Source organism: Chamaea fasciata, unplaced genomic scaffold, assembly GCF_029207755.1.
Source record: "Chamaea fasciata isolate MVZ Bird 193981 ecotype frontalis unplaced genomic scaffold, bChaFas1.0.hap1 SCAF_8, whole genome shotgun sequence".
Lineage (NCBI taxonomy): Eukaryota > Metazoa > Chordata > Aves > Passeriformes > Sylviidae > Chamaea > Chamaea fasciata.
This window is the reverse complement of record NW_027094093.1, coordinates 10,905,478-10,921,749: the sequence shown is the minus strand read 5'-3', so window position 1 is coordinate 10,921,749 and position 16,272 is coordinate 10,905,478. Positions and strand designations below refer to the sequence as shown.

Sequence of the window (16,272 nt, the reverse complement as noted above, 5' to 3'; positions counted from 1 at the left end):
AGGATTTGTGAAGCAGGGAAGTGGTTATTTTTTGCTGGTCTTCCTGATGGAGCTGGAAACAAGAGATGGTTGCTCAGGCTAGTTCCCTTCATTATGGCTGCAGACAGCAGAGTGCTTTGAGCAAAGGGCGCTTTTCTTCCCCCCAGCTGTATCAGTTGATCTTAAAAAATGCATCTACATAGACGCATGTGTACATGCATACGTATGTGATTCCTTCCAATAAATCTTGTTTCTTTTGTGTCCTGTAAACAAAGCAATTCCTAAGAATAGTCCTATCCATCCAGTTCCTTTCTTTCTGCATCCCGCTTTATCTATCTGACATCTGGAAATGCATTCTCAAGGTGAACACGGTACCAGGAGAGTCCTGGCGAGCACTGGGAGTACCATGTACTCGGCTCTGGTTACTGGGAAACCGCTGGGCCAGGCTCTCAGTGTCACACCCAGGGCGTGCACGTAACCTCTGCTATTTATTTGCAGGCGCTCGTGTCAATGCCAAGGACAACATGTGGCTGACTCCTCTCCATCGAGCAGTTGCTTCAAGAAGTGAAGTGAGTAGGATTTGATTACCCTGCTTTTACACATAACCAACATGCTGGGGGAAAAGCAAACCCTGGAGAGCCGTGGGAGGTGGCATGGGCATGCAAAGAGGGAAGGCATTTCCTGCGTGCAGGACATTGCAGCTGGAGGCCAGTCTTTTCCAGTTATCTGTAGCTGCTCTTGAGCCTTCATGTGCTTCATTTCCACCTGGCTTTACATTACTATAGCACAGGGAGCAGTGAGCAGGACTCACATGGGATAGAGTCCACAGTGGTCTACAGTGCTCACATCATCTTCAGGTGGTGAAAAAAGAGGAATAAGTCCGTGTGGGTGTGTGCATGCCGTGTGTGTGCCAGAAGGGAGTGGATGTGATCCAACATGCATTACCACATAATTTGTTTTGGTTAATTACGTTTCAAGGCATCCGTTAGGTTTTCTGTTAATGCACTTGATTCATGCCGAAGGGAGGGTTTGCCCTTATTTCTTCCACTTGACAAATAGAAATCTTCTGGCATCCTGTTGTACCTCTTGCATTGCCATGTTAAAAAGGAGCTGCCATAACTACCGGGAATGCAGCTCGGGCATTACTGTGCTTTCAGCTGCACCATTATTCTTGGCTTTCCATTGTGGACCTCCCTGTCTACTTCTACCCTCCCAATACTTTGTTAGCAGCGAGCCCAACTGCAGACCGAATTGGTTGCTGGGGATGAGGGGAGGGGTTGTAAAAGAGACAGAGGGTGGCTGTCTTCCAGGGCCTGATGGACTTGAATCACCTCCCTAACAGTCCAGCGCTTGCCAAGCCTGGAGGCAGGAATCCTGGGCTCGCTTCTGAACTCGGGCATTGTTTGGCTGCTGGCTGAGCTTCCCAGCTGCTGGCATCCCCTGAAACCCTCTGAAAGGAATATCTGATAGACTATGAATGCTGTAATGAGGCAAAATACAAAAAGCCATGTTGGAAAACAAAGATCAGACTTAAACTTTAAAAAACAGCCACAACCTTTCTGATGCGGGAATCGGGAATCGCAGTGTGCTTGGTTTCTGGTTTTGGATGTGTCAGAGTACACGATTTTTATCGTCAGTGACAGTCCTAACAGAAAATGTATGTCTTTCTGTGGCTTTGTGTCTCATCTTTAACTCTTTGTCAGCTGAATCACAAGAAGAAAGTGTGCTGGCCGTTCTGGTACCTCTCAGTGAGTACCCAGCTGCATTAGTGAGCCAGCAGGGGAAGGCATCAGCCTTTGATCCCTTTTCATGGTGTATTTCATAAACACATTCAGCATTCTCCTCCTAGCATTTTTTTCTTCATTATTTATAGTATAATTACTACTTTTGGTAACAATTTGGAAACAGAATTTATTATTTTTGAGCCTCTTTCAGTGCTGCTTTTTACCTTCCTACACAAAAGAACAAATGTGCAGCTTTGATGGTGATAGTAATAGATAGCAGTAGGTGAATTCAGAGTTCCCATTGATAGAGAAGATGAATTACTAGTCCAGAAGTTGACCAGCAGGACTCAGTATACTTTTGGAAGTCCTTGTAAGCACAGCTGTTTTTAGAATGATCACTGACAAATTTTAAGTTTTATTATCAATTGTTTACTATGAAGATTTCAGAGGATTCAGAAGTTATCTCCTTGAATCTTTTTATATGTTGATTAAAAGAACGGACACTTCTTTACTTATGTCTTAATGATTTTTCAGGGGCTTTAGGGATTTAAATGTTTATTTACAAATCAGCAAGCCTTAGGGTGTCTGTGTAAGATTGTAAATGGATCTATCAGCTTCCAGCCCCAAACAGTTTGAAAAAATGAAGACATTTCACTGTGATAACTTGCCATAGCTAGTGACACTGACTGCAGAGGCTTACACCATAGCTAGGCACTGCACGCACATTGAGAAACTATGATAAAAGGGTAAAGCTCATGCTCTCAAAAACAATAGAATTAAAATTTTCCATAAGGATTTTAACCTTTGATCCCAAATCTGAAAAAGCAGCAGACTGCAGATGTAAACAAAAATGTGTAAATGTTTTTCTTTTAAAATCTAAGTATTTTTAGCTTTGGGGATACAGTCTTCATTATTTACTTCTAAAAATTCTCCTTTAACTTTTTCCTTTTTTTTTTTTTTTTTTCACTAAGAGTGCATGAATTTTCTTGCTGACTTCATGTCCCAACTGGGTAGGTCTCCAGTGAGTTACATTTAAATGACTCTTAAAATAGTAAGCCTGTAATTTAAAAAAACAAAATCCTATTGAGACATCAACAGTCATGTATCATTATTAGTCCTGTAAGAGATGCAGTGCCACTCACTGAACAAATCTGTTAGAGGACAGTTTGTGAGATGGCTGTAGAAAATGAAACTGCTGAGATCAGTTGAGGACAAAGACATAAAATTCCCAGTCTGTACGTAGTGTTGATACAGACTGCAGGCACTCTCCTGGGCCATTCTAGATATAAAAGTACTATGTAAACACACTGTATGCATTTGTTACTTGCTAATAAAATTTTGGCCAGGCTTAACAGAAAACTTTGCAGTTCATGGAAAAAGAATAAGGTACTCTGTAGGACTAGGGCTCTCCCACATACCAGATGTGAGTTGTATTTATCAGACAAGGCTGCTTGAATGCTACTGTGTCCCAGTAGTTCCTCTACGTTTTGTTTGTTTGTGAGGGGGAAAAGGAAGAAGAAAAGAAATACAGTTTTGAGAAAAATTTGTGGTTTTTATATGACTTGCTTAATGGCAGATGCACAAGTAGAAGCAGAAATTAACTGATTGTGAATTCTCCAGCAAGAGGGACTCTCAAGAGAGAACAGTGCATTTTCTCACTGGCAAATATTTACTTTTACCCAACAAAGTTAACCTTAAATGATGTTGTTTGGTCTCAGGCTGACAGAATGGATATTGCAGTCAAGACCCTTGGCCTATGCTTAGACCTTGGGGAGGAAAGGAATGCTTATGCTAAGCTGGACACAGCAGAATTCTCATGTTTTTGCAAAGCTAAAAATCTGGGTTTCACACATTCTTGTATTTTCTCCTTTTTCCTGTTTATAAATAAAACATGCAGCACGTCGCCCTTCTTTTGACGTACTTTTCATGTTGTAAACGAGTCCTGTAGCAGTGTGTGTTGGGTTTGTGTGGCAAGGGTCTGGCAGCGGGGGCATCTTCTGTGAGAAAATGCCAGAAGCTTCCTCGTGTCTGACAGAGCCAGTGCCAGGCAGCTCCGGCAGTGTCCTGCTGCTGGCCAAGGCTGAGCCCACCAGTGGCAGTAATGGCTCAAGGGAGTTCATTTCTTCACTGAAAGCACAGCTATGAGGTACTGATGGTTAGTCAGCCAAACAGGATGGGCTCTCTGCATGGGCAGCTTAGGACGTCCGCATCACATCCACCTGGCAAGTTTTGAGTGTGAGGCCGCTGCTCTCAGTGGCAGCAGAGGTAACGTGTGCTGGGGCATTTGAATGGACAACACCATTCCAGAAGCCTGGGCGCTGGTTTGGAGGAATGCTGTTCTCCTGGCCCCTGTGCGGCGTATCGCCGGCAGAGAGCCTGAGGGAGCTGTCGGGGCAGGGCCGCGTGTTTCCTGCGGCTGCCCGGTGACGGCGGTGGCGGTGCTGCCCTTGCAGGAAGCCGTGCAGGTGCTCATCAAGCACTCGGCCGATGTCAATGCCCGGGACAAGAACTGGCAGACCCCGCTGCACGTGGCGGCCGCCAACAAGGCGGTGAAGTGCGCGGAGATCCTCATCCCGCTGCTGAGCAGCGTCAACGTGTCGGACCGCGGCGGGCGCACGGCGCTGCACCACGCCGCCCTCAACGGCCACATCGAGGTGAGTGAGCGCTGCCCTGCGCCGCCCGGCCGAGGCGTTCTCTCCTTTAGTACTCCTGACCTGCTCTGCCTGGGCCTAGACCTGGCCCCGTGTCCCTGAGCCCCAGGGTTCCTGCTGATGCCTTGGAAGGCTGACCCGAAACAGAGACTGGGCAGAGCTAGAGAATAAAGTAGGCACTTATTGAAAGGCCTCTAGGATTCACCTTGGGCAGGACAGGAGCCTGACCGAGGCTGCACGCAGGGTCGACTATGAATAGCCACAAAAAAAGTGGCTGACCGGTCACGAGATCTTACATTTTTTATAAATTTTGGTCCATTTGCATTTTGGGGTATAATTGTCCAATTACAGCTTCAGGTTGTGAGGTCTCATCCTTCTTGTTTTCTCTCTCCAGTCCACCGTTGTTTATGCTGTTGGGCAGAAAGTTGTCCTTGGTTCTCAGCAGGAAAAGGATTTGTCTGCCTGCTCTGTGAAGAGAGCTTACTGCCACTTAATATGAGGCTCAGAACTACATCCCTAGGCAGCACACAATCTGCAAATATGAAAGCTAAACTTTAGGCATTGCTGTCACTTGGCTGCTTCCCAAACTGTGGGGCGTGTTCCCTACCTGCAGAAGCCCAGCAGTGGCTGGAAGGCACCTGTGCAGAGCCAGGGTACGAGTGAGGTGTGCAGGCACTCCTGGAGAGATGGCTGTGCCACCAGCAGCCCCAGGGTCTCCTTTTGCTTCTTTGGGGCTGGACTGCCTGTGAAAATAAGAGTGGCAGAATGGAAAGAAGGGAAGACTGGTGGATTCAATTCATACTGAAGAAACGTGCAGCTGTGCGAGATGCAGTCACTCTGCTTTTCTAATTGACCTTCTAGAAAACGTGCTTCTGTTTTTCCCTACTTATACAAGCAAACCTTTCTAGTATTACTATTTAACTATATGAAAAAAACTTACGTAAATAAAGCCCCTAGTTTTGCCTCCTAGGTTTTGCTAGTCTTTAGATCTGGGTTTAAGGATCCTCATTTTCCTATTCCACACCTGAAGATCTAGATATGGAATAAAAACTCTTAGACTGGAACAGTAAGCTTCTGTCAAAGAAAGGTGATGAGTTGTACTGTAATTAAAAGAAGAAAGAGGAATGGTAGTTCCTGTAAAATGGTGATTGTGTTTGGCCTTTAAAACACTGGACTGTAGGAAAGAGATAGTAATCCCTGTGTCTAACTCTCATAATCTAAATCTCCTTGATAAGGAATATCAGAAACAACCATTAAAATGCAGCATTTTGTGATCCCAGCTTTATTGCAAGATTGATTTGTTATAAACCTTTGAGTGTGTGATCTGGAGGGTTGGTTTACCTGCTGTTGTTACTTCTAGATGGTGAACTTGCTCTTAGCCAAGGGGGCAAACATCAATGCTTTTGACAAAAAGGACAGAAGAGCTCTTCACTGGGCAGCATACATGGGTAAGGCTTGGGCTGCTGCTCCTTCTTTTTCATTTCCTATTCACAAATGGATAGCTTGTCTTAAAGTGGACAAGAACACACCTGGCCATGGAAAGAGAGTGTTGTAATTACCCTGAAGAGGGCAGGGTTCAGCTGATCTAAATAAACACTGTCCGTTTATGGGTTTGCAGCTAGGGAGATCTTGGCTGTGATTGGGATTTCCTTTTTAAGACAGTTAATTGTGGGCTTTTTCATTTTGGTCTTTTTATCCTGACTCTAAGTCAAGCCTGAACTATATTTGTGCTAGAAAAAAACCCCCCAGGTTATATTTGTTTCAGTTTCTGGTAAAAAGTACTTTCAGTGGAATGTAGGTAACTGCATAAATTTTGCTGTTTATTGAAGTTTATAAGTAGCTAGGTTATGATATTCTTAGGAAATGCACCATAGGCACTTTCTTCCTGTTAGGAGCAAATTGTCGCCTTTTATTCCAGAGTGGACAAGAGCAGCCGAATGTCTGTTCAGAAAATAAATGGTGTTACCACATACTGCTTAATTCAAACAGTTCGCCTTATCATTCCTTTCAAGTTAAAGGCAAATTTCTTACAGTGGGACATTATAATTTAAAAACATAAGATTGCCTGTGATAGTGGTCATGCTTGTTCAAGAGCTTTTGTTGGCCAAGCTGTATATTTCAGGTTACAATTTGTGGGGAGTTGTTTGCCCTCAGCCAGGAAATCTTTCACATGATCTGTCAGAAATCTTGGTTTTAATCCTGGCACTTTGAGAAATGAGATAAGAGGAGATTTTCAACTGTGAGAAAAGCATATTGTGTGGTTTTTTTGATATACACAGACACAGATGGAAAGGCTCTTGCCAACAACTGTATTGTGGCTTTTGAGCTAACGAGCTTTGAACTTCACTCTCTAGATTTGAAAGGCTCTTACATTGTGCTGTGCAATTCTACACCTCTTTTCCACTTAAATGTTTTCAGAAATTCGTGATGTACATCTAAGGTCTAAATTAGCCATGTAGTGCAATTTAAACAGAAGTTAGATAATGAGATGAGAGCTGTAAACCCTTAGAGAATTTTTGGAATATTTAATTATTTTTGGACACTGATTATCTATGGATTTAGTACATATGGTTTCCTAGGTCCTGCACGTGACCAGAGCTGCCCCTGTCATGAAAGTGCTGTGCCACTCAGATGGAGCACAACTCTGTATGGTGTTCAACGTAATAAATGTTTAATTCTAAGATAGTTCTGTCTCAGCATGAAGCAATAAGACTGTTCCTCTTCATTTTATAATCTATTAAGGTTATTTTTTATCTCCAACAAAACCCAGGAAGTGTTAGCAGTTGTGTTTGCAGGTGACATCAGTAGGATTCTGTTTTGAGAGACTTGCATTGCCATGCTCCTATGCTCACTGTATCACTGTCCTCTCTAAGAGGGAGAATAAAACACTCTGTTAACTCGAGAGAAATAAATGGAAAAGAGGTGTGGTTTTGTTCTTTTGGTAACTGGAAAATCAGTTCAGTAAAGAGAAATTTGACACATTTGGAGAAGGTGAATGCATGGATTTCTTCACAAGGCCTGGAGCTAGGATTAGAAACATTTATGAAAATGCTTTTTCTTCCTTTGTAAAACTGTGGGAGCACTTTGAAACAGCAGTGAAAGGGCAGTGTGTTAGCAAGAGAGCAGTAATCTGGGAGAAGTGATGCTGTAGGATGGTCTACTCATTTATAATTATCTTTTATCTTTTGAAGGTCACCTGGAAGTTGTTGCCTTACTGATAAATCATGGTGCAGAAGTGACTTGTAAAGACAAGAAGGGTTACACCCCGCTTCATGCAGCTGCATCCAATGGGCAGATTAACATTGTGAAACAACTCCTTAACCTGGGGGTGGAGGTACGTGGTATTATGCACTTTATTTCTCTCTATTTAGCGATAGTCTTTTCTGCTTTCCTATGGATGCTGCTGAAGACAATGACTTCTAAAGGAAAGAAGTCCCATTTTCCAGACCACCTCAGGCTTCATGTGGTTTATTGGTTCAAGAGTCAGGACACATTCTGTATTAAAGAAAGTCTGATATGGACAGTAAGTTCCAGGCCACCTTGCTGAAGGAATCTGGAGATATATCCTGTTCCTGCAGAAGAAGATGGAGTAGTGAAATTTTCTTGGGTCAGCATTTCCTTTGATATGATGAGTGATTGTTCTCAACATACACGCTGTGTGCTTTACTAAACAGCAGTTCAGGCTGTTAGTTTACAGACCTGTATTTCCTCTGTAGCTGATAGATTGTTTTCACTCTGGAAAATAACTTTTTTTCAGGGCATAGACTTCTTGTTATTGTCAACTCCACAAAGCAGTGGTGAGATGACCAGAGGAGCCTAATCAGACAGTTAATCAGAGATGTCAAATAAAGCCATTGCTTTTGCCATGGCATTTTCAGCTGACTTGATCTGCCAGAAAATTGTCAGAAGTTCATGTTCGCAGGCTGTTGGCTGTGAAGTTGAAGGGGAATAGCTGTTTCCTGTTATTAACAGGGCTATGCTAATAAGTCCCTTTAAGTTCCACATTCTCCACCACTGGGAATATGATCTTTGAGACGCCTGTATTTCATGGAAGGCTGTTCATGCCATTCCCAAGTCTTTTGTACAATCTGTCCCATCCTGTTTTACAGAACAGCAGTTGAATGCTAAGTTGGTCATCAAGAAGTAACATAATCTTAATTACACCTTTATAATACTGAGCTACTGAAAGTGGTGTCTTATTGAAGTGTAAATGTCTGTGCACTTTTACGTTACTTTCGCTCAGATACCTTCACTCCCTCTCCAAAATAAAACTGTGGAAACAGCTCTTATGCCTGGTTCTATTCACAAAAACTCAGTACTCACTGCTGTAATCTTTTTAAATGTAGAGATTGTGAGCTTTTTATTCATTCTGCTTTTCCACTTACATGGAAAAGCTTTCCGGCTTGCTAGGGCTTTTGTCATCATTGTCGTCATTACATAGTCCTGCTATCAGCTTAAAGCTTCACGCTGGTTTCAGGAATTGTCAGTGGGATAAAAAGTTAATAATAAGAAAGATAAAGCATTCCAAGTGAAGCTGTCTGGGAGTATAATTTGTCGATGAAATGTGCTGGTGAGAACTATGCCCTATGACAGTTCAGCCTCCAGCTATTTCCATTTGCAGTGTGTGATGCATTACGTAAAATGCTAAGCTGATGTCTGTAATTTTAACTATGTCTCCTTGTCTCATTTTAGATTGATGAGATGAACATCTATGGAAATACTGCACTTCACATTGCCTGTTACAATGGTCAGGATTCTGTTGTTAATGAGCTGATTGACTATGGTGCTAATGTAAATCAGCCTAATAACAATGGATTCACCCCCTTGCATTTTGCTGCTGCCTCCACTCATGGAGCACTGTGTCTTGAACTACTAGTGAATAATGGGGCGGATGTTAATATTCAGGTAAAACTTGAATACCAGCTTTACGGTTTTGCTTTATCCTATTTTGCATATCTCAGGAGGAAACTGTAACAACAAGTACAGCATGGCTTTAAATCCTTGATGGAATTGGAGTGATGATGAGAATGTTGATCATTAAACTGTTTGGGTGAGATTACATCCCAGTAGGGGAGCTTTCAGTGCCTTGATAAATACAATGAAAACTCTAAACTCTAGGCCAGCCAATTTCATGAAGGCACAAAAAAGTACTATAGTTCCAGAAGCTCTGTCAAAATGTTGTCTCAGGGAATGGTGCTAAGTCAAAGAACTATTCCTTTTTAGTGTTTTTCTTCCCCCTGTAATATGGATATAATTAAACCTGATTCCAAGAAGTTCCCTTTCCAGCGTTGCTTGTTCCCTGCTTTAGAGCCCCAGCTTACAAAGTCTGATTCTGCTTAGGCTATCTGAACATTCTTGAAGGCACACCTTACACATCTTGATGAAGCTGAAAGGAACTCGCTGTTATCCAACAGAGGGTACTGGTATAAGTTCCAGAAGACTTGAGGTCTTCTGAGTTCATATAGGATTTTGACTACTTTAGTTAAAACACTGTGTGTTTCAGTTTCCCATCTCTGAAACTGGCATTTAACTTCCAGCATTTAACACCTCTGGCAAGTCCCTTAAGATCAGTGAATAGTCAGTGCACTGTTTAAACCCAGAATTATTAAGAGGAAGTTGGGGACTGTGCTTGCCAATGAAGGTGAAACCCCATGCCAATAAACATGAAGTGGTGTGAGTAGAGGCTGGTACCACTCCCATGCTATTTTCTCATTGCTCGGCTCTCCTGGTCTCAGTTTCTTTCTCTAAAACCCAAAGCATTGCTCTGTACTCATTGTACCTTTGGTTTCATAAGCCTTCACATGCTAAACTGCTGCTGTGTTTCATTCCCGTCAGAGTAAGGATGGGAAGAGCCCCCTGCACATGACAGCTGTCCATGGGAGGTTCACGCGGTCGCAGACCCTCATCCAGAATGGTGAGTTTCTGTGCCTCTGGAGTGGCTCTTCAAGGGATCAGGCACATCCACTCTTGCAATTTTCAGTTGTTCTGACCCAGAGGGCAGCTCCATGAACTTCTGGCTTTGAGCTGAACTGACAGCTCTCATTCCATTGTGCCATCACAACCTGAGATTTTGGTTGTTAACAAAATTCCATCATTTTCCAGCTGGCAGTGGTCCAGATGATCTATTCAGATTCTTAACCTGAAAACAAGAATTCAGAGGTGTATTTAGGTCTTTTTTCTGCTGAGAAGAATGCACAATTTTCTAGTTGTCCTCGTTTGGGAGCCCTGGTGTTCTTAGAGCTCAAACCATTTTTTCTACTCTGCACTCAGCAGCTCTGCTTGTCTCACCTCTCCTAGCTCACCCCTTACCTGTGTCTTCATGGAGTGTAGAAGATGTACTCAGGAGGGAGGAGCAGTACTACCTTGTTTGTTCTGGCACAGCCAGGATTCCTGATTACCAGTCATTTTTCAGGCATCTTTTCTGTCCGAGAATACTATAGAATATAGGAATTATTCTTGGAGCTTTGGCAGAGGCCTGTTTCTGAATGACAGAGGTTGCTATTACTGATTCTTTACTTAAGCGTCCCAGTTTGGGCCAGTACCTGAGACACAATGGTCTGGGATTTGTTCATTGGTTGGGGTTTTTTTTGTTTTCCAAAATCCCAAACTTGGAACTGAAGTGTGAAATGTTGGAGATGGTTGAACGATTGTGCTTTAAATGTAGTGACATAATTAAACAAGATTGCTTTAAAATGGAGGTCTCCAGTAGGTCGTGCTTCTTTCAGGTCATCATGAAAATTGTTGTTCTCTCTCTCCTGGGATAAATAAAATAGTAATAATAAAAGGGAGTTGGGGCAAAATGCAAGAAACTGTGCTTTGCTGCAGTTTTTAGTTGTTTAGTCTAATATGCTCAGGCTTAGAGCCATTGTTTGCTCGCTGTTGGATTTGTATGTGAAAGGACTGGCAGTTCTTCATCTGTCCTTCATGCCTCTCTACTCTTCTTCCACTTACTTGGGTTTCACTTCTTTCTTTCTTCGTTTTCTGCCCCTCTAATTTTAGTATTGTACACAGATCTCATTGCAAGTGGCTTTATGCCTCATTGCCATGGGATCTTGAGAGAGAGAGAAATGTCAGTGATTTAAAGCAATGGAATTTCATTCTGCAATACTTAATGAGTTGGCTAAGGATGTCTCAATTTCTGGTTGCTGTCTCTAGCAACTTGTAGAGGAAGAATGGATTACCTTAAAATTGGAAAACTGCAAGTGTGATGCCTTTCTTTAAGAATGAGGAAAAAGAAATGCTGGGGTACTTTACATAGGTCAGCCAAAGTGGGAGATATCTTGCATAGATTTCTTAAGAGTAAAAGAAGCTGGAACATCACAATTCTCTTCTACAGCAGTTTAATAGTGCTTTGTGAACACAGCACAGTCCTCTGACTTTCCTATGTGCAATTTCTGTTTGTGGGGACCTCCGCTTGTGGATGCTGCACCTCAGGGAACCTGTTCAAGCATTTCACTGACCTCCGTTTACCATTAAAAAATCAGAAATTAGAAAGGTTGGAAGGGACCTTAAATATAATCTAGTTGTAACCTATCTGCCATGGGGAGGACATTCCTTGCACTAGATCAGGTTTCTTAGAGCCTCATTCAGCTCATCCAGTGGTTTTGAACACTTCCAGGGATGACGAATCCACAGCTTCTCAGGGCATGCTGTCTAGTGCTTTACTAAAACTCTTCCTGTTGCAATTAAGCCCTGGTATCACCTGTGAATAGTGGACATGCAGTATTACCGTATCTTGATGTTAGCAAGACTTTTTACATGCTTTCAGGAAGTATTCTCACAGCAAACCAGCAGACTATTAAAATACTACAGCGCTGGTGCATAACTAGTTGTAAAACTACACTCAGAGATTAGTAATAAATGAATTGTTATTGAAATGGAAGGTGTAGTGAGGGAGTTTTCAGTTTCCCTTCTGGGTCTGGGACTGTCCACTATTTTCATTAAAAGCTTGGATAGTGGAGTAGAAAATGTGCTTTTAACATTTGGAGAAAAAAAATGTAGTTGGGAGAGACTTAGTTTGGCAGAAGGTGGAGTCAGAATGAAAAATGATCCTGTAGAACTGGAGACAGAAGTTATAATGCAAGCGAAGCAAAAGAAAAATCACACACAGAGGCATGGGTATCAGCTGGACAAGTTCAGAATGGCAACAGCCTGGTGGGTGGCAGTCCCTCAAGAAGGGATCTGGGGCTTGTAGAAGATCAGAAGGTTGTTGACCACAAGTCAACAGTGTTCTGGTGCTTAAAAAAGTGGATTGGATGTCCATGGTGCTGTGCAATGTCCAGGAGTGCACAGATAGGAGTGTGGCCAGCAGGCATGAAGTAATCCAGTTTGCTCAGCTCAGTATTGGGAGATGTCAGCTGTAGTACTGGTTTTGGCTTTTGCTTCCACAAGGATGCAGGCCAGCTAGAGAGGACTGGGGGAAGGAGAGAATAGTTGGAGTGCAGTAAACCTGACTGGCAAGGAGAGACTGAAACAGTTACAGTTCTTGGTCCAAAAAGAAAACAGGGACTTGTCTGTAATGTGTCTAAAGAAATAATCCATTTTTCCTGCTTATGTGAATAAAACACAAGATGCCAGGTTTAAATTGCAGAAGGAAAAGTTCTACATAAGCACTGTTTGGCTGTTCTTTGGTAAGACATGCAAAAAGCACACAACACGTTTGTTTGCAGTGTGTTCCTGGTGGCCTCCAGAGTGAACTCTGTTTAACACTGTTGTACAGATAGGGCTGAGTGGCAATGCCTTTACTAATGAGGCTACAGTTTCAGCAGATTATTTTGCAGTTTATTTCAGGCCACCCATTTGTACCTTTAGATAGGCAGCAAATCCAAATCATGCACTTGACCCTTGTACATCATCCCGTTCCCACCACTCTTTGCCACCACTGCAGGTGGAGAGGGAGGTGCAAGTGCTGCAGCCAGACCATGGCTGACAGCTGGGAGCTTGCTGTGTGCTGGTGCTTGCTCTGGGAAATTTAGAGTTTCTGTGGCTAAGAGAGCAGCTCTGGGCTGCTCATGGTGCTGTCGCTAGAGACAAGTAGCACTTGTGGTCCCTGCTTCATGCCGAATTTCTCAGTGTTAAACTGTATGAAAATCTCTTCTGCAGGAGGGGAAATCGACTGTGTTGATAAGGATGGTAACACCCCTCTGCACGTGGCTGCAAGATACGGACACGAGCTTCTGATCAACACCCTCATCACCAGCGGAGCCGACACTGCCAAGTAGGTGCCTCAAGTGGAGCTGTTAGTAAGGATCAAGCGTCATGTCCAGTGCCTGGAAACACAGCTGCTCCTCACCTTCTGAAGTGGGAAGGTTAAAACTGACAAGCAGAATTGTACTGTACTTCATTGGGTGACATGAGACTCAAAAATGAACAATTGGAAAGTGTGGAGGGGAAGCAAACCCTGCTAAATTTTGTTGTGTCCGCTTCCATGATTACAAGTTGTACGAGTATTGCTTCTTTTCCCTGAAGCGTTAATGGGGGACAGTGGTGTTAATGTACATAGAGTAGGGGGGTGTGTGTGTGTGTATATATATATATATATGCAGAGAGAGTACTTGAGTATTGTTTAGTTATGGTCAGGTTCCTAGAGCCTGTCAAAAGGAAATAGCAAACCTGGACATAAACACAGGGGTATGAGATCAGGGTAATGCAGTGCCATGAGGGATATCTGTACCAGGTGTTTCAGAGCAGCATCTGAGTTCATGAATGTAAGGTTTCGGCAATTACCTCCACACGTCTCCAAAATTGTCTTCTACACAGAACCTGCCATAGAAATCAGGGACTTTTCTTGACTTACCTAGTTAGGAAACCCTGCTTTTAAATGCAAATGACTGGTTTGAATTTGGAAGGTAATTGCAGCTCTCAGTATTTTGTTTATTTGCTTGATGGTGTTTATGCAAGTGACACATTTGCCCATTCTCCTTTGCTAAGTACAGCTGTCACCCTACAAACTCAGAAGGTGGAACAGATCTTCAATTGGCATGGATAATGCAATTCCACAGGGTTCAGCTAGTGTCACTGCATTTTGTTAATACAGCCAGCATGAAGATCTTGGTATCTTAATAGAGGTGTAGATTTTTCCTCTCTTTTTCTCCAGTACAGTCAGTCACTGTCTGTTATGTTGAAGTTTTAAGGGAAAATGAGATGCACTGGGATAGCCCACTTCACTCTCGGAATCAGGGTTATCCAGTTAGAAATTTCTATTTCACAGTTGGGTGACTGGAACATTGATCAAATAAAATACTTTTTCCAGCAGGAGAAATAAGTGAAATAAGAAGTTGGCTCAGAGATACCAGGCAGATGGAAATGATGCTACTGCCTGTGCTAAATGTTCTTTCAATATGTGCTGCATTAACTCTCGGTGAGCTCTCCAAACAGGTTTAGGAAAGAAAATGCTGCAGCACTGGTCACAACAAGTGCAGACAGCTCGGCCAGTCTTTGAGGCAGTGCACTGGGAGGGAAAGTGTGCAAGTGATGGGAGGAACCAGTGTGAACAGCACTGGAGAAGTGGGACACTGGCGAGCAAATGTGCAGATAGTGGATTTCGATGGAAACCAGCCAAAACATCTGCTGGGTGGAACTCTTGAGCAAAAAGATGAATAATATTGTGTTAGATAACTAGGTGGAAGAGGAGACAGGGGGAAATGGGTATAGGGAGAAGCACAGCAATACGGAATGTCCAGTGTTACCTTAAATAAATGAATCCATGGCTAGAAAGTGCAACTGGTTTGTAGAGATGCAGCAGGTCAGTGGAGCTTGCAATGTTTTCTTCAAAGAGCAGGCTGTCAGATCATGACTTAATAGATTTACTCTAAGATATAGATGCTGCTAATAGCAAAATTAGAATCTGTACAGCAGCATAAGTCACTCAATGCAGTGAAGCAGCAAGGAGGACACATTTAATGTGAAGACGGAGAAAGAATGGACCTGTGGGTTCTGGAAAGACTACATTTTTTGAAAACAAACCCAAATTAGTTAAATACATTTATGTATAAAATCTTGGAGAGAGAAAGATATCTTTGTAAACATCCACATTAACTAATGTCTTAAGCTTCCTAAGTAATTATGATCTGTGGTGGTAGAAAGACAAGATCCTTTGTCTTTGGCTTTGTATCTGAAATCCTCTTCCATGAGGTGATCATACTCTCCCATCCACCAATTGTCTCACAGAAATGAAGGACTGATATGAATCCATCTGCTATTGCTCCGGAGTTTGTAATTTAAAAAAGAAAATCTGCTGGAGCAGGCAGTAGATGATAATCTTGTCAAGCTAGTTGGTTTCAGAGGCTCCGTGTTTATGTGCACTTGGAGAACTGCCAGTAGGTTAATATTTCTAGAATAACAAGATGCTTTACACAAAACAATGCTGAATGAAAGACACCCAAGATGTCCAGACCCAAAAGTATTCTAAGACAGTAAGCAGTGGCATGCCTAGGGACTGAACTGGCATGGTTTCCTATTGTTAATTAAAGTTGCTGAGTACTCAGCTTGTTTAAAAAATACCTGTTTACCTGATATGGATTTGGACTAATGATAGATAGGCTCAGTCTAATGGCTACCTTTCTTTTCTTACCCATCATGTCTGCTCTGAAAGTTTTTTGTGTGATTGAAAAGAGGGTCATGTGTTAAAGGGTGGAAAAAGCGAAAGACGAGGTGAGGAGAGTAGCTGGAGCAAATAGGAAAATTAGATTATTAGTTTTTAGGCTGTAGAAGAAAACTGTGACATGGCAGCCTAAAGGAAGGTGTGAAGAGTCATCTGCAAAAAAAAAAAAAAAAGGATTCAGAAATAATATAGAGAAGATTTTGGCATTTACATTTCCCTCAGAATGGCAGTTGCCTTGCGTGTAGCTGGTGCAGAAATTTGTGGCTCACTGGGCAATTGACTCCAAGCAGTCTCTGCTCTCTTACTTCCTCCCTTA

The 16,272-nt window shown here is 42.6% G+C and overlaps 1 protein-coding gene across 8 annotated transcripts in view; it reads left to right on the top strand.

Moving 5' to 3' along the window:
* The window catches only part of ANKRD44 (ankyrin repeat domain 44), a 131,474-nt gene that overhangs the window by 74,967 nt on the left and 40,235 nt on the right, over positions 1–16,272 (top strand). For all 8 annotated transcript variants that reach the window (XM_066189632.1, XM_066189629.1, XM_066189627.1 and 5 more), the window contains exons 4-10: positions 478–548; positions 4,157–4,357; positions 5,715–5,802; positions 7,546–7,688; positions 9,047–9,259; positions 10,190–10,268; positions 13,457–13,571. In XM_066189632.1, coding sequence (XP_066045729.1) covers positions 478–548; positions 4,157–4,357; positions 5,715–5,802; positions 7,546–7,688; positions 9,047–9,259; positions 10,190–10,268; positions 13,457–13,571 — 910 coding nt within the window. The remainder of the gene's footprint in view (positions 1–477; positions 549–4,156; positions 4,358–5,714; positions 5,803–7,545; positions 7,689–9,046; positions 9,260–10,189; positions 10,269–13,456; positions 13,572–16,272) is intronic.